Raw genomic sequence first — 23476 nt, 5'->3', positions numbered from 1 at the left:
AAACTTTTTATTATTATTATTATTATTATTGTCACCATTCTCGTTTGCAATTTATAAAACTTTTATTATCTCGCCTCAGTGACTCAGGGACATGAATTTAGAAGTAAATACAAAGAAAACTAAATAGATAGAAGTTCGTTGGGATCCTGGATGTATGCTATGGTTACTTTTCTTCTTACCAGCGTCTCTGATAAGTCGTAGCTCCTACCTCACAAGGTCCCAACGTTTCAAATTTCTATTCTGATCTGCTACTGTTTTTGAACTCACTTGGGGTCCCTGGTTTGATTCCAACTCGTCCCAAGTGGGCTTTGTTGTAGACAAACACCTTGTGCATGGGTTTTCTCAGCGTTCACCAGCAGGGACGTACGCAGGGGGTGGGTCCAGACTCCTTAGGATCCGTTCCCCCCCCCCGAAATTTAGACTTGTTTTAGGAATTTTAATAGGCCTATATAATACCCTCATATTAAGTTTGGACCCCTCCCGAAATAAATTCCTACGTACGCTACTGTTCTCCAGTTCAGGCAAAAACACGAAAATTTTGCTGGGAGGGGTCCAACTTTCGGGGGGAGGGTCTAATACTAGAAGTAAGTACGTTTATATAGTATTTATTGTGCACCTAAAGCACGACAAGTATTTACTTCCACCTATATTTTCATCGAGAAAATGACAGAACTAGATTGTTTTTATAAGAGAAAGGGTATAGATGAAGTGTAAAACCAAGTTTTCATGCCACATCAATCATTTGACTGATAAAACAAGTATAGTTCTATTCAAACAGTGTACAAATATGTGTTGAGCAGTGGCGAATCCAGGGGGAGCGATCGCCCCCCCCCCCAGAAGAGGAAAATCTTCTTAATTTTATATATAAATAAAACCCATCCCAGAGTTTGGAGCTCTTAAAAGTAGCTCTAAGTATAAGTATTACAACTCACTGCCCCCCAGAAGTCCGCCCTGGATCCGCCCCTGGTTTTGAGTTACGAAGTTTTTTTTTTTTTTTTCGTGGACCCCTGTGGCCTGTGAGTTCGCCCCGCTCCAGTTTATTCCAATTTTCATTCATTATCATCGCTGACTCTCTTAGCTTCGATGCATAATCGTCTGACGTTAAACTTTAAAAGAAAGAAAGAAAAGAAAGGAAGAAAGAAAGAATTTTTTACTTTAGTGGTTTTAAAATGGTACAGGTTGGCAACATTCGGAGGATGTTCACACAACGAACAAAACACTAACGAAAAACCACACAATAGTACCGTTGCCTCTGCAAGTTTCCTTGACATTGTTCATGTTACGTAAAAATCATGTTGAACTAAATTGTTTGTAAGTCGTGTTTTAATTCCTGCAAAAATGTTTATAAACTGTGTTACAAAGGAAGACAAGGGACGAAAAAATCTAGCTGGTTAAGAAAGTGTTTCAAAAAAATGTTTGATTTATCGTTTCCTTTCAACAGATACAGCTAACATAATTCCATCATTTGATTCTTTTTTGTCTAGTTTAGAAGTGCAGCGCCATCTGTACCTAAGTTTAATGCAATGTTACGTACTTCACCTTAGGGGCAACGAAGGTATTAAAGACGGTGAATTTGATTAGTTACGAGTTGTTTCAAAAAGCTATCTTGCTTCTCTTCTGATGAAGTATTTACAGTTATTCTGGATTTCTTTTATTAATTATGTCTTCATCATTGGCCTTTGTTTTCAATATTACTGAAGGCAAGCTGAGGGATAAAGCAACAAAAATCTAAATCAAGTTTTCGAAACACCAACTTACGCAAGATCAGGTTATTTGTCTTCCTTGAAGCTGAATACAAAACGGACAGAGATTTAAAAGAAAATGTGTTTATTGTATTTAACAGACTGGAATATTTAGCAACATTGTTTCCAAATATTTCTTCACAATTCCTGGAATATTTATTTCCTCCTCTCTTCTAGCACTATTGAACGTCATTTGTTAATTAATATTCGACTGGTGAAACCCTCTCAATTGCTTTAGTACAGTGGTTCCCAACCTTCTTTACCTGGCGCCCTCTTTCATAAACCTTACATACTTCACGCCCTCCTCCCCTGTCCTTTCTGCTCGTTGGTTATACGTGTTTTTTGGCTAATGAAAATCACACTAATGTTTCTATTATATGGCCCTTTGGTAAACAAATCACTATCTATTTTAGGCACATGATCATCAATAATAATCAGGTGTGCTCCATCTTATGGTTCAAAATCTTACATCTGTGGTAGTCCTTTATGAAATTGTACTGGAACCCAAGGGCGCCGATTCTGGGGGGGCCGAGGGGGCCCGGGCCCCCCAAAGCTCATGTGGGCCCCCATGTAGTTTTATGAATATATAGTTTTATATGTATTTTTTATTGTTGTATATATTGTTACATGTATTTTTTTTATGAATGCCCTTCCCCAAAAGTTACAGGGAAATCGACGCCCTTGCTGGAACCGGTAATATTACATATATGTTTCGCCATTCAGGGTAATACCAATAAATCTTACAAAATTTCATGTACAGAGATTGGGCACCGATCGTTTCACAAAATAGGTTTTCCATATCTACTTAATCCAGCTAGAATACATGTGAATGGATGTTTCCACTGCGTATCAAGATGTTAGTATTCATCATATTGTTTCAGTTCCCCAGGGGCGTCATTTAGGGGGACAGGAGGGGACAATTGCCTACCCCCCAAGAGTTTGAGGAATACATGTACTTTAATTGATTGTATACTAATAAACTAGTACAAAACGTGAAAGTCTTATATCAGTGGTGCTCTTGCCCTCTTAAGCGAAGTCTGAAAGGACGATCCTGCAGTTCCGGTGTACGTTTTTTTTAATCTTTTGTCGAATATTGTTTGATGATTTTTGGTTTGAAAGCCTTTGGTTTAAAATTTGTCAATTTTTTAACTCTCAAATATTTTGTTTCAAATGTTTACATCCACTGACTTTGAAAGAAAAAATGCTCTCACTGAAAGCATTTTTAGTGTTAAAATTTTTGTTTGCATTTTTGTTTTAAAATTTTAATTTGAAATTTTCTTGGTTTACACATTTTTGAATTCATTGAATTTTGATTTTTGATTTAAAAATGTTTTCTGTATATTAGTTTGAAAACGTTTGCACTTCCGGTTTCTTTTATTAAAAGCTACTTTGAGTTTTTAAAATTTTAGTTTGATTTTTCAAATTAAAAATTTTAGTTTGAAAATTTATTTGAATTTTTTTTTCACTACTGGCTTTTAAATTAAAAAATAACTTTACTGGAAAATAATAGTTGAAATCTTTAAGTTTTACGTCCCACGCTTATGCCGGTTAGGCTAAAGGAGAGGGTGATGATGAGAAATGAATGAAATGGTGGAATGAAGAAAGTGAGAGGAAACGTAAGAGAACCTCTAGAAAACCCACGAGCACGGTGTTTGTCCACAACAAAATCCACACGGCGCGAGCTGGGATCGAACCTGGGACCCCAAGCAACGGAGATGAACGCTCTACCACTGACCTACCGCGGCCGCGAAAATTATAGTTGAGTGGGTCAATGTACTTCCAATATTTAAAAGAGGTGCATTTTAAAATGTCTTATGAAAGACGAGGAAAAAGAGGGCCATTATTCATGAGGTTCCGGGTTTATATTCCGGAAGAGCAAGTTTTCGGGCTCCAGCCAATTATTAAAAGTTATAGGGATCCAGCCAAACATGTTCAAAACTGCTCTGCCCGGGGTTAGTGTCTCGGCTCACAGCTTTTCACTATCGAGCCGAACAGAGAAGTGAGCCAAGCCAACATGTTACCCAACCGAGCCGGCTCGGGCCGAGTCGGTGGCTCATCCAACCGAAAAAGCTCGAACCATCGGGTCAATTCATTGGAGTCGATGGCTCATCTCAACCGAGCTGGTTCAAGCCATCGGCTCAGTTGAGCCGAACCAATGGCTCATCCGAACCAAGCCGGGTCGAGTTGTTCGTTCAGTTGAACCGAGCCGAGCCGGTTGACATCCCCACCCGGGTTGGGCTTAAGCTTGGATTTAAAAATTCGATCGTGCAGGTCTCAGCCTTGATGGTAAGAACTACAGTATATACTTACATTGGTGCTCACGACATTTGAGGCTGTATTGTTGTCTCGTTATTGAGACGAGACGAGATGCGATCAGTGTTCCCTCTCATGAGCAGTAGTAAAAATATTCCACGCTACTGCTTACATTTCTCATGACTTTCGCTTTCAAGTCTAATCAGGCCATGATTTCGAAACAAGTTAAAACGAGCTGAACGAGCGAGCCATTTATCAAACTCGACTCGACTCGAAACTCGACCTCAAAAACAGTGACTCAGGTGGAACTCGACTCGAAAAATTAGCTTTGACTCGACTCGTGCCCATTTCTAGTGACGATTGGAAATTAATGTATTGACAGAACGAAAATAGTGAGAGGAAACCGTAAAATCTCGAGAAATGCACTCACCCGAAGAAGAGATTAGATGATCGGGCACACAAGGAGACACTATATGGCGAAATCACGCTCTTAGATATGAAGGGGATGGTGAATCGAAAAATACGTAGAGAAAGGCTGCAGTTATGTACACGGACAAAATAATACAGAATGTAGGGGAAAAACACACAGAGAAATGAAGCTCTGAGTCAGGATAGAGAAAAGCAAAAAGCTGCGTCAAACCAACCAAAATATTGCTAACCTGAGAAGAAATATCCCTTGCTTCTATGACGAAAGGAGTATCCTGTCTCAATTTCATGCTTCTACGTATATTATTTGTTTGTTGGTTATAGGATTCGTTTCGAGCACCAAGGCTATATGAGACGTCGATCTGCAGTTTTTAAGGTGAAGTTCGAGTCGCCGTAATGCGTTCAATGCTCCCAAATCGGGAATCGAAACCAGGACCAAATTTGCACTCGCTAGCAACTCTAAGCTCCCTCGTGATTATTGGTTAGCGCGTGTGGAAGACCCGGTTTCGATTCCCACTAGAAGCTCATATGGTTCGAGTCCCACTTTAAGCGGTAGATCAACGTGTGATGTTGTCTCGTTGTTGAAACGGACTTTAGTATAATAATGAAAATACTAGTGAGTTAAGTGCATGAAACATTTAAGTCTTTAATATATTAAAGGCAAATTGAGGAATGAATTAATATATATAAATGAAAGCGAGTGTGTATGTGACACAGTAACTCTTGAACCACCGACCGATCTCGATTAAGTTTTCAACATTAGGGATGCGCACGAGACAAGATTTGTGGCTGTCTCGTCTCGAAAATGTGCTGTAAAAGCCTGTCTCAACTCGTCTCGTGCGCATCCCTATTCAACATGGATGAGGTTTGGAACTGGGATGTTTTCCATCATTCCACTTTCACGGTGCAACTTGGGAGAAAGGGAGATGTAAGAATGATCGAAAATGACATATATTAGTGTCGAAGGGCGTTGAGCAAGGGCGTCGATTTCTCTGTAAATTTGGGGGTCCATTCAGATGCAGAAGGTATATATATGAAGATTTTAAGACAAATTGCACTCAAATTATGCCAAATGTTGTATATTCAGAAATAAAACAGGGGCCCACATGAGCATTGGGGGGCCCGGCCCCTAGGCCCCCCAGGATCAGCGCCGTTGTCGTTGAGATGAACAGTGACATTTTACAACTATAACGTTGTATGTTTATTTACATATGTAATTTAGTAATCAGAGCAGCAGTGCTACATTTACAAGCACTACTCACAAGGTAGAAGAAGAAGAAGAAATAAATAATTTAAGTAATAGTTGTAGATTGATCAATATAATTTTGTTTGTACGTCGCTATGGTGATGGTTCTCGTTGTCAAGGAAATGTTTATGAAGTTCAATTGTGTGAGTCGCCATAATAGTTTGACGAATAATTTTGAACTGTGATGTAAAACTAGCTATTATCGTCAAATATAGTGTTCTAAGAATTTAAGACTAGTTTATGCTTCTTCAAGCTATCTTTAATACATGTAGCTTCTAAAAATATATAAGAATATGTGTACGAACTGTGGATATATATGTGAGGTTACGTTATAACTTTCGATGCCGTTTACATCCAAATTCAGCCCACAATAGTAATATTTAATTTGGGTAAACTTTACAAAACACGCTCCAGCTGCGCATCGATAAGCAGGGCCGTTTTAAAAAGTATAGTAGAGTAGGGTAGGGTAAAGTAGAGTAAGATATAAATAAGTAGGGTAGGGGTTAGGAACGGGTTAACCAGTGGCGCATTTACGATTTTGTTTCGGGAGGGGCTTTTCTAACTTTCCGGAGGGGGGCTTTTCCTGAAAATGTAAAAATTCTGCAGGATATTTCATATACTTTACTATAATAAGTAAGATTTCGGGGGAGCTTAAGCCCGGAATCCCCCCCTAAATACGCCACTGGGGTTAACTTAAGGTTAAGTAAGTTTTGATCCATTTTCATAAAATGATTAGTGTATAATTTCTCGTTTCTGCGTTAGTATACCTGCTGGAGCGTGCGTTGTAAAGTTAACCCTTTAATTTTTAAGACAAAAAACATGGTCTATCCGAGAGCGCTTCAGTAATAAAAAGTGAGTGCGGGCCGCGGTGGCTTAGTGGTAGAACATTCACTTCTGGTGCATGGGGGTCCCTGGTTCGATCCCAGCTCGAGCCAAGTGAACTTTGTGGTGGACAAACACCGAGTACGTGGGTTTTCTCAGGGTTCTCCCATTTCCTCCCACTTTCTTTACTACACCGCTTCATTCATTTCTCATCATCACCGTCTCCTTTAGCCTAACTGGTAACCGTGCGACGTAAAACTCAAAGATTTCATTTCATTCAAAAAAGTGACTGACTAACGGAAGATAATACTAATTTGTTAAAGCCATGGTGGCTCAGTGGTGGGGGGTTCACCTCTGGTGCATGGAGTCCTTAGTTCAATCCCAGCTCGCACTAAATGAACTTTGTGGTGGACAAATACCGTGTTCGTTGGTTCACTCAAGGTTTTCCGGTTTCCTCCCACTTTCTTCATCTCATCATCCCCGTCTTCTTTAACCTAGCCGGCACGGCGTAAACGTGCGACGTAAAACTTAAAAACGATTACTAATTTGCCTTATTTTAGTCCAGCGAAACGGGTAATTGACGGTTCTAATTAATAAGTATGTTTCACAATAATTTTAATCTAGCATCAGAAATGTGGAAATTGCCAACAGTTAGCAACACTAGATTTTTCCAGTCGCAGAGTATTGACCTCAAATGAGCTGGAAAAAGTACGAAATGATTAAAGAGGAAAATAATAACAAAAAAGAAAAAAAGAGTTACAGTGATATAAAGAAGATGTTGGATTGAAAGACAGATATAGAAAAAACAGAATCAGTTATGTACTAAGCGAATGCTGGCAATTAGCCATTAGAAATGATGGAAAAGCAAAGCTTCTTTTGTCAGGGAATATAAAATAGAGGTCAGTAACTCGAAAGGTATCCATTGTCCGTGATGTTTCGTTTGGCTTGCTTGGTGGCGCTGTGCCTTGTAGCCAGTGGTGTTCATGCTAGACCACATGATATAGGTAAGTTTTCAATACTTTTTTTAAAAATATTTATTTTACATTTTTCTTGTTCAATATTGAATGTTCAAAAATCTTTGAAACGTGCTAACTTTTCTTTTTTTTTTTTTCGTTAGTATTCTTTATTATTTGATTCATAAATTCAGTGGCGCTATTTTAATTCAAGCGTCTTACCGCTAGCTCAGTGTAAAAATTATTCTGCCCTGTTTACCTTTTTTTTTTTTTTTTTTTTTAATTCCCATATGAAATTGTTACCTTTTGATCCAGGGATTCATTTATACTTACATCCTTTGTTAACAGCGATGCTGTATAAAATGAAATGAAATGAAATCTTTAAGTTTTAGGTCCCACGATTATGCCGATTAGTCTAAAAGGAAGGGCGCCGATCCAGGGGGCCGGGGGCCCCGGGGCCCCTATTGTATTTATGAATATACAATATTTGGCATAATTTGAGTGCAATTAGTCTTAAAATCCGCACATATATACCTTCTGCATCTGAATGCCCCCTCCCCCAAATTAACAGAGAAATCGGCGCCCTTGGCTAAAGGAGATGGTGATGATGAGGAATGAATGAAATGGTGGATTGAAGAAGGTGGGAGGAAACGGGAGAACTCCGAGAAAACTCACGTATACGGTGTTTGTTCACCATAAAGCCATGGGCGCCGATTTCTCTGTAAATTGCGGGGGGGGGGCATTCAGATGCAGAAGGTATATATGTGAGGATTTTAAGACAAATTGGATCCAAATTGTGCCAAATATTGTATATTCATAAATACATGAGTTTTGGTAGGGCCCGGGCCCCCCGCCCCCCAGGATCGGCGCCCTTGCATAAAGATCACTTGGCGCGAACTGGGGTCGAATGCGATGTTACTGTAGGACAAAATATAGTTTAAAGTGGGATCTGAAAAGTAACAACGCCAGTTTTCTTTTCGATTATAGTTAAGGAGTCGTACTTCCCATTTAGGGAAGGACGAGAAACGCCATACTTTTAGGAATTATTCATTGACTATCTAGGATGTTAAAAAGTAGGTAATAGACTGAGTTCTTGCCCTTGTACTTAGGGTGTTTAGGTAGTGCAACAGTAAGATGTATCCTCGTGCACGGGAGATGAGAAGTAGCTGTTCTTAACTATTACCTTCTTTTCTTTGGGGGTAGCAAGTGAAGAGATAAAGACTTTTTTTTTTTTTTTTTAGGGGCAATTATTTTCTTTATATCGAAACTTAAGTGTTATATTACAAGCTTACAACACATATGTGGGAGGCAATCAAGGGGTCGGACAATGCCATGAGGGGACGCCCGTCTTTTTTGACTCCTTTAGCATCGTCAGTGTATTTGAAGGACAGTAATGCGTTCAGTGTTCTCCCACTGTTAGTTGATCCTGGTACTTCGTTCATGGGACTCTAGCCGAGTGGTTTTCAACCTTTTTTGACTGACGGCACACTTTGTTGAACGGGCCAGGACATCCCGACACACTTATTTGATATTATTATTATTATTATTATTATTATTATTATTATTATTATTATTATTATTATTATTATTATTATTATTATTATTATTATTATTATTATTATTAATATTAATATTATTATTATTATTATTATTAATAATAATAATAATAATAATAATAATAATAATAATAGAATAATATCTATTATAATAGTGAAACCAATTAGTTTTTATAATGACTCTATATAGCACTGAACATTATTGCTACAGCTGGAGGTGTTGACTGGTACAGTCTGTCTCGATATTTTAACTAATAATTATTAAATTCTTCACGATTTTTAAATTCTAAAATTTCGCGACACATCTTAGGGGACTGCGTGACACACCAGTGGGCCGCGACACATTGGTTGAGAACTACTGCTCTAGCCTCAGTCTAAGCATGAGAGTTATAAAATGAAAATGAAAGATTTTTTTTCAGTTTATCGTCCGACAATTATGCCCTTTAGGCTAAAAAATACGATTAGTAAAGTAAGTGAATGATTACGGAAGAATTGGTGGAATGAGAAAATGAGAGGAAACGGGAGAATCCAGAGAAAACCCACGGACATGATTTTGTCCACCACAAACTTCCTTGGCTGGTGATTGAACCAGGGACCCCACGCACCAGAGGTAAGGGCTGTACCACTGAGCCACCGTGCCCTCCCGGCATGAGAGTTCTGTTTGACTTTTGAAAATGAAACGAAATATGTAGTTTTACGTCTCATAGGAATAATCCTGTATGTGCAACAAGTATAGGGTACTGCTACACGTCGCACTCGAGGAAACCGCATCGTAGGAGAATATTACTCGTAATTGATTGAGTTGTTTAACGTTCCATTTATCAACGATGCTATATGAGACGTCAATCTACAACTTAATGTCGGATCCGAACCACATGAACCCTAATCGGTTTACCAAACGTGGATCTAACGAGCCGCATAGGAAAATAGACGCTTCGTGTAAGGAAAGGAACTTATTTTTATTTCACTTCTGAAACTCAGGATCTTCGGAAACGATGAACCATCATAATTTTTTAAGACACTTTTACGAGTATATGCTATGCGCATGTCGCGCAGTACACTGTTAGTAGGTATCACTAGCGGAGGTGAATCCTGCCACTGAGACAAGAAAAAAAGTTCTCTTCAACTTTTGGCTATCGGACATAGTTTCAGATCTACAAGGTGCCGAAAGCGTGGGAAAATGACTTTCGGACGCCAATAGTTTGGAAACTATCCAATTTAAAGAGGGCGGGTAAAAATTTCACTGAAGAAGTCATACCTGCTGTATTGAATTTTGCATGTTTCACAATCCTACGATGCACGCGCAAGGGTTCCCCCAAAGGAACGTAGGGAGTCCCGGATAATCTGCCAAATGAAAATTGGTCTAAATGGATATGAATTGATAGGGTTTCTACTACGTAACAATAATTCGTTTCTATTAAGTCGATATCTAGAACAAATACAAAATGGCGGACACCTTCATGCCGGTTGTGTGTGGTTGCATAATCGCCAGGTACGGATGCTGGCCAACAGTGACGTTCTGAGTATTAAGTGTAGCGAATTTGTACTCAAATGCTCTAGAAACACATCTGGATTGTCGGTAGAACACAACACATGAAGCAGGGTGATTCATATGTGTGGAAACATGTAACGAAAAATGACCAGAAATTCACTCATACTCAGTAAACGTGAGTTCAAAGCGTCGGAAATGTAAGGATTAGCGTCAAGAACATGAAAGCCATTGCCAATTCACCAATAATGTTCCATAAATCGGATGCAATATGATGTGCACGGTTTCTCACTTTCTCTGTATTCATTTCTTTGAAACGGGGCCGCGGTGCTCAGTGGTTGCCGGTGGGTGTAGCCGAGCGGTCTGAGGCGTTAGGCTGATGATCGTGAGGTGAAGCCCATTGGGGGTTCGAGTCCCTCTGTAGTAGCAAGGGTGGAATTTTAACTGTCCTCGATGTTTCTGTGTTCGAGTCCCTGTCGTGTCTAGTAGTCCTGAAAAGTGGTTGAAGTAGAAAATAAGTCAGGAAGTTTTTAAATTTAAAAAAAAGTGGTAGAGCGTTCACCTCTGGTGCTTGGGGTCTCGGGTTCAAACCCTGCTCCCGCCAAGTGAACTTTGTGGTGGACGAACACCGTGTGCGTGGGTTTTCTCGGGGTTCTCTCGTTTCCTCCAACTTTCTTCATTCCACCATTTCATTCATCTCTCATCATCACCGTCTCCTTTAGCCTAACCGGCATAACCGTGAAACGTAAAACTCAAAAATTTCATTTCATTTTTTTCATTTCTTTGAGAAGCACCCACTTTGTTTGGCAATTGCTCTTGTACAGCCTGCCGACATGCTTGTGCGTTTCATTTTGTTACTCCTACTGCACAGTTGTAAACAATTAGAGCTTTAAGAAGTTTCTTCCTATTTTTCATGTCGTTTTATTTTCCATATGTATGGTGTTCCAGCTGTAGTGTTACATGTGCCAAATTGGTTCATTTTCGTGTTTGTGTTGGCATGTTCACTGTGTGTAAGATACGAATTTCTAAAGGGATTTTCCTATATTTGGAGTACGTAAGACATGGGACATGATACAAATTTGTTATTTTCATGCTCTATCAGAATTTGAACCATGGATTAAGAGATTTCTTTTCATGTGTCAACTGTGGGACAATGTCCCAAAAAAAGGGGGACATTGATACAATCGTGTTCTAGTTACGTTCTACCAACAAGTGGACCAAATGTAATAGCAGAATGTACAACGTTATTTTCCTAGTTTTCGCACGTGAGTAGTGGGACATGTTGACATTTGACCATTAGCTACATGTTGATATCAACACACACATTGGCCACATTTCAATATCGATCATGCGATCCCACTAGTGACATTCATTTAGTTTACCCAGTTCCTTTGTGAGTCCCCTTGCATAATTTCAACTTGGCCTCAGTTGTTGCATCCTTATTCGTATGCAACCGTGCACATCATATGGCATCTGATTGATGGAATATTATTGGTGAATTGGCAATGGCTTTCATGTTCTTGATGCTAATCCTTACATTTCCGACGCTTTGAACTCACGTTTACTGATTATGAGTGAATTTCTGGTCATTTTTCGTTACGTGTTTCCACACATATGAATCACCCTGCTTCATGTATTGTGCTCTACCGACACTCCAGACGTCTTTCTAGAGCATTTGAGTACAAATTCGCTACACTTAATACTCAGAACGTCACTGTTGGCCAGCATCCGTACCTGGCGATTATGCAACCATACACAACGGGCATGAAGGTTTAGTTGAGTTGAGTTTGAGTTTAACGTCCCGTTCAGCAGCGAGGCTATATGAGACGTGGACCTACTGATTAACGTGGAATCCGAGCCACATGAGCTCCCGCCGGGAATCGAACCCGGGTCTCCCACGCCAAGGGCATGAAGGTGTCCGCCATTTTGTATTTGTTCTAGATATCGACTTAATACAAACGAATTATTGTTACGTAGTAGAAACCCTATCAATTCATATCCATTTAGACCGATTTTCATTTGGCAGATTATCCGGGACTCCCTACGTTCCTTTGGTTAATCCCTTGCGCGTGCATCGTAGGATTGTGAAACATGCAAAATTCAATACAGCAGGTATGACTTCTTTAGTGAATTTTTACCCGCCCTCTTTACGTTGGATAGTTTCCGAAATATTGGCGTCCGAAAGTCATTTTTCCACGCTTTCGGCACGTTGTAGATCCGAAACTATGTCCGATAGCCGAAAGTTCAAGAGAACATTTTTTCTTGTCTCGGTAACAGGAGTCACCTCCCAAGAGTTGTAACACTTATTTTGCAACATGTCCAAGTCAAAATTGGTGGAAAATAATTTAATCATGCTAAATATTGAACTCTCACCTATATCATTGGCCTCGCAAATGAACAGGATGGAGCCCTGTTTCCATCTGCACACTCTGCAGCTAAAAGCGACAGATAAGAAATATTAATGAATGATTATGAGAGAATTGGTGCAATTAGGGTGTGGTAAGAAACCTCGAGAAAACGTGCGCTTCGAACGTGCGTGCTAACCGGGGATCAAAGTCATGACGGCGTGCAGAGAAAGTGCGGTTGATAGAGGTTTTCTCACGAAGCTTGACCATTATCCGTTTTCCTGATTCATTGGAAACTGCAAAGAATTATATAATAAACAGAAGAGAGGGAGTTCAGATTCGAGATTTATTCCTGTTGTTTAGAGCTCGTATCAGTAAGAGGAAAAAGGTGAATTCGTTCCATCTTGTGGAAGTATGTTAACCACTACCAGATTTTCATGAAAATTGAGTATGCTTTCTTTCAAGCTTCCCAATGGGGCATATTGCTAGAACTGCCGGCATGGTACTTAATGTAGCTCTGGTGACCGCGGTGGTTCAGTGGTAGAGCGTTCACCTCTGGTCCTTGGGGCCCCGGTGGACAAACACCGTGCGCGTGGGTTTTCTCGGGATTCTCCCGTTTCCTCCCACTTTCTTCATTCCACCATTTCACTCATTACTCATCATCACCGTCTCCTTTAGCCTAACAGGCATAATCGTGGGACGTAAAATTCAAAGATTTCATTTCATTCTTTCTGCTGTGCTTGGGGTACACAATGTAACACTTATTACAATAACGTTATATATATATTTCATGTTGAAATTCAAGGAATCAGAACATTTTTCTTACACCAATCCTATCGAAATAAGTTCAAACAGTACAAATGTGGAAGCCAAGGGCGCCGATTTCTCTGTAAATTTGTGGGGGCCCATTAAGATGCAGAAAGCATATAGCCCTATGAGTAGATCACGAACCTCTGCCGCCATCTTGAAATCAGCCATTTAGAAGTATCTAATATTTTTTGAAATGGAAAGGTAGTCATGTGATATTATATCAATTAGGGCTAGCATGTTTTCAAAAAGTCAAAATTAACAATAAAGGTGACTCTAGGTCTTCCAAATGAGTACAGATAACGATCACTAAAGTTCATAATTGACTTTTTGAGAACATGCTAGCCCTAATTGATATACCACATTCCATTTCAAAAAAATATCAGAGGTTTCAAGATGGCGGCGGAGGTTCGTGATCTACTCTGCCTATTCTTCTCTTGCCAATATGTGGCACTACCACCATTTGCATTGTCCATCTTTCACAATTTTCACAATTTAACAGTTCATTTGATGTATTTCTATAACATAGCATAGCCCTTCTCCCACCAACTTCCCCTCCCCCTTTCCTTCCGTTTCTTATGGCGCTCAGCCGCTACAACTTTCCACATATACATATTTTCACATCCTTTATCAGGTGCACTTTGTCTCATCACGCAACTCGATTCATCCATTTGGACCCTTTACTTGGGAGATGAATTCTGTACACCGCATCTTCTTTCTGTTATCTAGCTATAAAAGAAATAGAGTAAGAAGTGAAAGCACGAAGCTGAGGGGGTGTGCGCCCCTCCAGTGGTTTAGCCTGCCTCCTGAGTACCCCCAAACATGTACTGTAATGTAGGTCAAGGAATGAAAAATTAGTATTTTCAGTAAACAAAAAATAGCTACCCTATACTATAGACACTATATATTCAGAGGTATAGAGAAGCCATCATGTGATGGTCCCTGAAGTTTCTCCCCACGTGCGGAGGGTAAATACAGTCCTTACTTTGGTGCAGGGCCGGTTTAAGGGAGGGGCTTAGGGGGACTATAGCTCCTGGACTCCAGGTGGACAGGGGTCTCCATTCTGATCAAAATTTCAACTCTCTATGTAAAAAGAATCTTGAAGATACAATCATCATCATAAAATAAAATCTGACCAAAAATATGAAACATATCCCCTTAACTTTTCTAGTATACTTTCACAGAAATGTATTAGTTGAAGTCAGCAGGGGTCACATAATTTATTTTTTCTAGTGTGGCGTTGCCAGATAGTGTCGAGTGTTTACTGATGCCAGATAATAAAAGAAGTAATCATGGAATTCTGCTTGCATATTTACTGAACAAATTAGTTTTCAACCCTTACCGCAATTCACAGCTAAGTTCCGCTTCTCGAACTGCAACGCTAGAACCCATGAATTAAACGTACAAATTTGCCAACAACGCATTATGGCGTTCTGCGCAAGTCTCCTCTCAAAATATATTTCCTTAAATGTAAATTAATATTTAAATAAAATGTGAAACATAACACAAAAACGGTCGGTCGAGCAATATATCTATTTCGAAATAGGATCGTTACTTTAAAATACTTTACACATTCAAATAACCATTTAATAAAACTGAGCACTTCTAGTAAGATCTAGCAGCAAGTGCCATCTTGCGAGCTCATTGTAAAACGAATCGAATATTTTCTTTTATTTGTTACCTTTTTCGGTATCAGAAGACACAACCAAATGAATCAGTGTCTTGTGTTGTAGCTAAAACATAACTTTATCATATATTATAATATTTATAATATATAACGTTTCATTGCGCAGTAGTTAAGAAAATGAGCTGAAATATTTACTTATTTCCGGGTGGTGATCTACCTTAAATCGGTCCTGCTTTGGTGCTATTGTTACCACCCACGGCCACTCTGTTTTATATCATTAAGAAAACTGCCATTATAGATGCACTGAGAAACCTTGAGACGTGAGCAGTGGGAACGCCACAGCGAGCTGTCAGGAATCATCTCTTGCTGGCTCCTCGATAGCAATTTTATTATTATTTGTAGATTTATTTTCAGTTTGTTTCCTATGACATCATCATCTTTACACGTTATTAACATCACGTGGAAATTCCTTTAAAATGACAAGGTCTTACGAGTAACCGCTTAACATATGTTTATTGAACACATGTAACATTGCGTGAACTAGTTGAACTTCCTTTCTATTGTTTTATGTAATTGTCATTTATTATTTATTCTCTTTACCCTTGGCCTCTTTGAATGTCAAGCTCAAAGAAAACAATGTTATATTTATTTATTTATCATTATTACCTATTACCGAGCTATTACTCCCTTACAAGAGGTATTACAGGTAATATTTTCTTGCAATGTTACGCAGTAAAACTAATAAAAACAGACATTACAAAAAGAAAAGAAAAGACAGAAAGAAAAGAAAAGAAAAGTAACAAACTTATACAGAAAAATGAAGCAAAATCGTATATACATTCAAATACATTATGCAGTAAAAGAGTTAATACATGATTTTGTTATAAGTGTGTAATACATGAATACATGAATAAAGTGCAAATCGTAGATATTCCTATATATCATTTTATATTTACTTGATATTTGTTTTGTAGATTGTAAATTTGTATGATCCAAATCGAATTGGAAATCAGTAGGTCATAATTAGCTACAAAAGTACTGTTTTACTTATTTAATGTATTATTTTATTATAGTTACCGGTATATAATATTCAATATTCATTGCAAAGTCGACATCACAACATTTTTTTCACTAATGGATTATGCTTTCTAGTTATCCTCACTATTGGCGAGTTTTGATCTTCGCGAGTATTAGACTTACAACACTGAATAGGTGATCGAACTCGTAGGCTGTGCCTTCTTAATATTAAAATTTAATGAATGTAAAAGTTCTTGACTGTCGACCAAACCATTAACTATTTTTTACGAGAACATATGATCAATTAAATCCCTCCTATCACACAAGCTATCATAATTAAAAGGGTTTTATAAGATATTCTCTCTTGATACTATGATCTTTTATGCTTTTTGTAAAGAAATATCTAAAAAAAATAGTTTGTACCCATTCAATCCTTTTTATATAATATTGATAGCAAGGTACCCGCATGGGGCACAATGATAGAGCGTTCACCTACGGTGCTTGGGGTCCCTGATTCGATCCCAGCTCGCGCCGTGTGGACTTTGTGGTGGACAAACACTGTGCTCGTGGGTTTTCTCGGGGTTCTCCCGTTTCCTCCGACTTTCTTAATTCCACCATTTCATTCATTTCTCATAATCACCGTCTCCTTTAGACTAACCGGCATAACAGTGGGACGTAAAAATCAAAGATTTCATTTCATTTTTTTTCAAAGTGCCCACACTATACATTCATATTCTAATTTATTTCTTACAAAACTATTGTACAGACTACATATTGCATTTATATTTCTGAAATCAACCGTATTTCTGTTTACAAATCCCACTGTTCTGTATGCATCATTAATAACAGATTCAACATGGTTTTCATATGTAAGACGGCAACTTATTGTCATACCTAAATCTTTCGGTTTATTCTCTCTTCATAGTATTTCGTCATTCATCTTATATTTATATGTTACTAACTTTCTAGAAAATGATATAAGACATTTTCTTACATTAAAAAACAATCTATCTTCTACGCCCTACTTGTAACAATCATTTAAGTCAGCCTGCAATTCTAAAGCATCATTCATTTTATTAACTACTTTATAAATTTTAAGGTCTTCTGCAAACAGCAAACAATGAGATGCCTTAATTCTTTATAGCATAAATAACATTGTTTATAGCATTCTTAATTCTTTATAGCATTTATAAATAACATAAAAAACAATGGTCCTAAATTGGAACTTTATGGAACACCTGATAGAACTTCATACCATACTGAATTAATCTGATAATAGGAAAAATACTGTTTTCGACTTGATAATAGGATATGATCAATTTCAACAAACTATTAGAGAAATAATACATAGTCAATTTTTTGATCAAGATAGAGTGATCAAGTTTGTCAAAAGCTTTAGCAAAATCTGTGTAGATTACATCAACTGAGTTACCGTTGTTAATTGCATTAGATATTAATTGAGTAAACGTTACTAAATTCGTCACTGTTGATCTTTAAAAACAAAAGCCATGCTGGAATTCAGGAATATATGATTTTTACATTATTGTATATTCTTTTGTACAAAATCTGTTCAACTATTTTAGAGGGTACTGAAATTAATGATGTTGGTCTGTAGTTCTCAATCACATCAGGATTCCCTGATTTGTGAATGGGACAAACTTTACTAAGTTTCCATTTATTAGGAAATATTTGAGTTTTCAGAATAAAATTTATATATATATATATATATATATATATATATATATATATATATATATATATATATATATATATAACACAGAGGCTTCAATATTACATTGCAACATCCTTATTGAGGTATTTAGTCAAGTCCACTGTATTTACTTGATTTTAATTTCTTTATTGATTTCTTGCATTCGTCTTCATATATAATATCAATATTTGAGCAATTAGATACTTCTAATTGATGTGTGCTTGGAATTTCGTACGATGGAGGGTTTTGCAGCATACACAGTTTTAAAATATTGTGCAAAACTATCTGCTATTTCCCATGTAGGCAGTAAAAGTGTACCACGATATGTCATAGTGTTTATGTTTCGATGTTTTTTTTTTTTTTACTTTTAATGTAATTCCAAAAATAACTAGGGTTGCTATCAAGATTATTTTCAAGATTGTGTAAATACATATTATATGCCTTTTTTAAATTATTTTCTTCAACTTCTTACGCAATTCAATAAACGTAGTTTCATTATACTCAGAATGCTTTTTCCTCTTTCTCTAATATTTCTTTTGTTTCATAGTTTTAATTATGTCTGCAGAAAACCAATTGGGAAAAGATCTTTTCTTTTGTAACTTTCTTTTAGGGACAGTTTTCTCAATACTACTGTTGAAGATCCTATAAAAGTGATCCAAAGTGATACAGATCTTTCGAATTACATATTCTATCCCAACTAAATTCGAGCAAGTCATGATACAAACTCAAAAACAAATCTGCTTTAGAATAGTTATAAACTGTAATCGAGTTGCATCTATCATGAGATAGTCTAACAATTATTGATTCTTGAATCATTAAAGCTGGGTGGTATAAATCTTCAGCTACAAAAGCTTCTGATATTCTATATACATTCATATTTTCACTGAGGTTTGTTATTACTAAATCTAATGTTTTGCCAAATCGATTCTTTATGTTATTTATAGATTTAACGTTTTTCTATGTCATAAAATTAGCAAGAGAAGAATATATCGTTCCACTTTGTAATAAATCAAAATTTGAGTCTGTTACCAAAGATAAGTTAACGTCACCGATCAGAATAATATTATAAAGTTGTGATTTAATGATTTCCTCGACCCTTGATAAGAAATTATAATAAGTTTCCGCTCTAGAATTGCAATTATAATAAGTTTCTTACTTTTATTTATTTACTAGCTGCTAAAGCGCGTCGTTTCCAAGTCTTAATTCAGAATCTGTATTTAAAAAAACAGAAGAAGCAGAATGACCTTATTCTATTGTCCGAGTATTTATCCTTTCCCCAGCGCTGGCCCTAGGCAATTTTTCGCCCCATGAAATAGCATCATTTACCGCCTCTTTTTCTTCAGAAAAAACTAATCTTACAAGCCATGATTTTATATATGCTACCCCAGCATGAACAACGAAGGGGAGATAAGTAGCACCCGCACTCAGAAAGGCGCAAACGCCACAATCTCGTTGTGTCTATTTCTTTGTTTAATAACAATGTATTATTAGTGAAAGTAAAAGCAAACATACCCGCAGGCGAAAGATGGTAATCATTTTTATAGAATTCAATTTCGAGCTTCAATCTCAATATATCAGTTCGGAATCCCAATGCAACTAGCTTTTTTATCTTTATTTTTTTATTTTCCTTCTACATCTGTTAAAAAATTTAAAAATACATTGTCTCTACCTTCAATGATAAGGAACTTATTTGTGACAAAGACAAGACTAGCTTTCATATCAAAACTCGGATAACTAACTAAATAGATCAGAACAGATATTCGCTATTGTACAAGAACTGAGTTCTTGAATTTGGCAACAATCAAGCAATTTATGTTTTGATTTGTTTTGACCATTTGCTTTAGCACTGTCGTTATGAACTTAAACTAATGCGAGCTAAACATGATTTATGAATGTTGCCAGGATAGTAAATTTAACTACCATCATCATGAAGTCTGTTTCCAACAAGAAATATTTATTTTAAATAATATAGTTATGATAGATTTTACAGCTATGCACATATGGAAGAGCCGGCCCTGAATCCACCCAAAATTTCTGTATGATGGTTCTACCAGGGAAATTGGGATGTCGTTTCATAACATTAGTTGCGTAAGGAAGTTAGGTCCGCTAAAACAACTGTTCAAGCATCCTCCACTTTTCTCAATAATGAAATTACATTACATCACTAATGTTGTTAGACAATAATTTGTCAAATTCAGAAACAGTGCACTTTGCACTTTGAAATCGTCTAGATCTTTATTATTATTATTATTATTATTATTATTATTATTATTATTATTATTATTATTATTATTATTATCTGTATATTAAAATGCTAGGTTTATATGTTTGTGTCAATTTTTTTGACAATGACCTCTCGGAAACCACAAGTTCTAGAAATATGCCAGTTTCATTGGTCGACTGCAAATTTTGTGTAGATTGTTCAGTTTTAATTGAATATTTAAAATATTGGCGTAATTTGTTTATTACATTTTTAGGGATACTCTGGAAGTATTGAATTTTTTTTAAAAAAAGTAAAGCATGATATCCTACGAATTATACATTCCAACACCACATATTTTTATACGGGATTAGTATATCTCTCCGGCGTTTGTTTCATGGCCAAATGATAATGAAAAACGAAGGATAACCATTTCTCCAGTCTAAGAATATCTTTATTGGAACACCATATATCACTGACATTATAATAATTGTGTGTGTAATGTATTTGCTTATTACATACTCCATGCAAGAAGAAAGAAAACACTGATCATGCATGAATTAGGAACTCCAACCAGAAATAGGCTCAAATCTTGCAAACGGTGAGAGATATTGAAAAAATCTCCCCTTTATGGTTTTTATCAAGACATCTTTTATTTGTGTCTGTAAAGGAACATATACAGATGCTATGAGGAATGACAAGGAGATTCATGCTCACATATGAACGATGCACTGTGTAGAGAGCGCAGGTTCAGCTAGTTCTTATTGAAAATTTTATTTTTCATTATTCCCTAAACAGAATAATCCATTGAGTTGAGGTCTTGTGAATCGATTGTGATTAGTATCAACCACTTTGAAGCATGAACATACGTTCTTCCTTTAATAACGTTTTATTCATTCTCAACTTAATTATAAATGTAACAAAGTTTAAATTCATCATAAAATAACTTCGTACAACATGTTATTCACAAACTACGTACTGTTACAAATCACATCATAACGTACTGCTTACTTCAATGAGCTATTGCTACTCTAGTCAATTGAGTTCTAAATAACTGCTACTCTAGTCTATTGAGAACTGAATAACTGCTAGTCTAGTCTATTGAAAACTGAATAACTGCTACTCTAATCTATTGAGAACTGAATAACTGCTACTCTAGTCTATTGAGAACTGAATAACTGCTACTCTAGTCTATTAAGAACTGAATAACTGCTACTCTAGTCTATTAAGAACTGAATAACTGCTGTTCTAGTCTATTGAGAACTGAATAACTGCTGCCCTAGTCTATTGAGAACTGAATAACTGCTACTCTAGTCTATTGAGAACTGAATAACTGCTACTCTTGAGAACTGAACATATGCTACGGTCAAGCAACCCGCTGCATGATATCCCTAGATATAATATATGTTTATCTTTTCAGCTTAAGAAATAAACTAAGCATTTTTTATTTAATTATTTATATATTTTGTTACAGGTGTTCCGCACAAACACGAGCCAGCTCCCTATGGGTCATCGCTAAGATTTCCTGTGTTACCTCCAATTCCAGGCTACATTCCAGTTTATATCAAACATGTCGACAAACATGAAGTTGTACGGATAAAATCCAATAACAAGGCTACATCATCACCGACTACTTCTGCACCACTAGCTTCCTCTTCTTTTTCTTCTACTACGTCGCAAGATGACACACCGCCTGAAAACTTCTCAGCTTTGCCTCTGGAAAAAGAAGAAAGTGACCAATCAGGAAGTGAGATCACGACATCAATACCAGAACTTATTCCTACAACGTTTTTGACGTCATAGAAACGAAATGAAATTGTTAATAAAAAATATTAAGTTGTGTCTAAATCTGAATGGTCCGTTATGAACCCTTGATACTGTCTTAGTAACTACGAAGCTTAAAGAGTGGAGAAATGTCATTCAGCAGAGGCATAAATACCAGTAGTAGATTGGCTTCCATTCTACCTAAGTGCATATTGAACAAACCCTCTTCTGATGCTAAAAATTTATAGTTAATTGGTGGAAAAGTTAATTGCTGTTCTTAAACTTGACTTGTATTTGTTTATTTGAAGATCAATGAAACGGTATGTTTGTATAGAATGTACGTAGTGTCCCAGACCGTTATTGACTCATCTTCCTCTCCAGATGTCAATTGAGAATTGCGTAAGGATATGCCAGCAACTGTAGTATTCTATTCTAAACAAATTATTTAGTATTTCTAATATCATAAGTTCACTGAATTTCTAATAGGCAATAATGAACGTGGGGTCGAACTATCTAGTGCTCACCATATGATGAGATTCGTGATTCAGCCGACGGGAATGGAGGTAGGCGTGTAGAACAGAATGTTAGGGCATCGAAGGCGTACTGATTGTCACAATTTACTAACGCTATCGCTTAAAATACCTTGGAAAGATACATATGAGTTACTGGAGAGTGTTTATACTGTGTACAGTGCTTTACCCTGTGAATAAGTTTCTTAGACACGAATCTTTCTTTTGCGAAGAAGGTTTTAACACTTACATTTTTCAAATCTTGGCTCCCATGTTGTTACAATCACATCATAATTAATACCCTATTTTGTGTTTCAAAAATGTTCACATCATATATATGCACCATTTAAAGGCACGCTTCATCCTGAACACTTATTATTATTAGATCAGAACTTAAAATAGCGTCTTAAATCTTGCTAGTAGATCTATATTTTTCTGTTACAGTTTTTTTCCTGGTTATAACTTGCTACGCCTGAATTCTCAGTAGAAATTTTGAAATTCTTAACCCTGATGGAATTCCCAAATTTAATGTCGTTGGTATCATTCAAATTGCGAGTAGATGGCCAATACTTAACTAGCATTTAGGTTACAGGCATTTTACAGCAAAAACTATAACAGCGAAAATAATGAAAAACTACTTTAACCTATTAACTAAGTTTTCACTTAACTGTTAATACGTTTCATCTATCACTGTCTTCTGGCATGCATCCACTTCTAATTTGACCTACAAATTGAATTAGTATTTATAATTTTTCATACTAATTATTGCATTCTCTCTTGCCATAAGGATCATATATAATCTCCGAGATAAAATAAAGAATATTTAAATTCATAATTTTGAAAATATCTCTACTGAAGGGGGTGGCGTAGCAGTTTGAATACTGAAAAGTATGGTTGTCCATGAGACGATACGAGACATCAGTTTCATGACGCCTTTTCTAGACGAGACAGCATTGGCGTCATTTGGGAGCGGGAAGGGGCCAATTGTCCGTTCTGAGTTTAAGACATA

The 23476-nt window shown here is 36.9% G+C and overlaps 1 protein-coding gene across 1 annotated transcript; it reads left to right on the top strand.

The window, feature by feature from the left end:
• The first annotated feature begins 7173 nt into the window (after positions 1-7173).
• LOC145683668 (uncharacterized) lies at positions 7174-22807 on the top strand. Its single transcript, XM_081755017.1, has 2 exons — positions 7174-7493; positions 21669-22807. The coding sequence occupies exons 1-2, from the start codon at positions 7421-7423 to the stop codon at positions 21995-21997; spliced, it is 402 nt and encodes a 133-aa protein (XP_081611143.1). The 5' UTR covers positions 7174-7420; the 3' UTR covers positions 21998-22807.
• The last annotated feature ends 669 nt before the right edge of the window (positions 22808-23476 follow it).

This window comes from Thermobia domestica, chromosome 4 (genome assembly GCF_964235325.1).
Source record: "Thermobia domestica chromosome 4, izTheDome1.hap1.1, whole genome shotgun sequence".
Classification (NCBI taxonomy): Eukaryota; Metazoa; Arthropoda; class Insecta; order Zygentoma; family Lepismatidae; genus Thermobia; species Thermobia domestica.
The sequence above is the reverse complement of the archived record's forward strand: the minus strand, read 5'-3'. Positions and strand labels throughout refer to the sequence as shown.

Bases quoted from the DNA above. Each gene is read 5' to 3' on its own strand.
- LOC145683668 (XM_081755017.1), top strand. From the start codon at position 7,421: ATGTTTCGTTTGGCTTGCTTGGTGGCGCTGTGCCTTGTAGCCAGTGGT. The intron at 7,494-21,668 runs GTAAGTTTTCAA...ATTTTGTTACAG, and splicing joins TGCTAGACCACATGATATAG to GTGTTCCGCACAAACACGAG.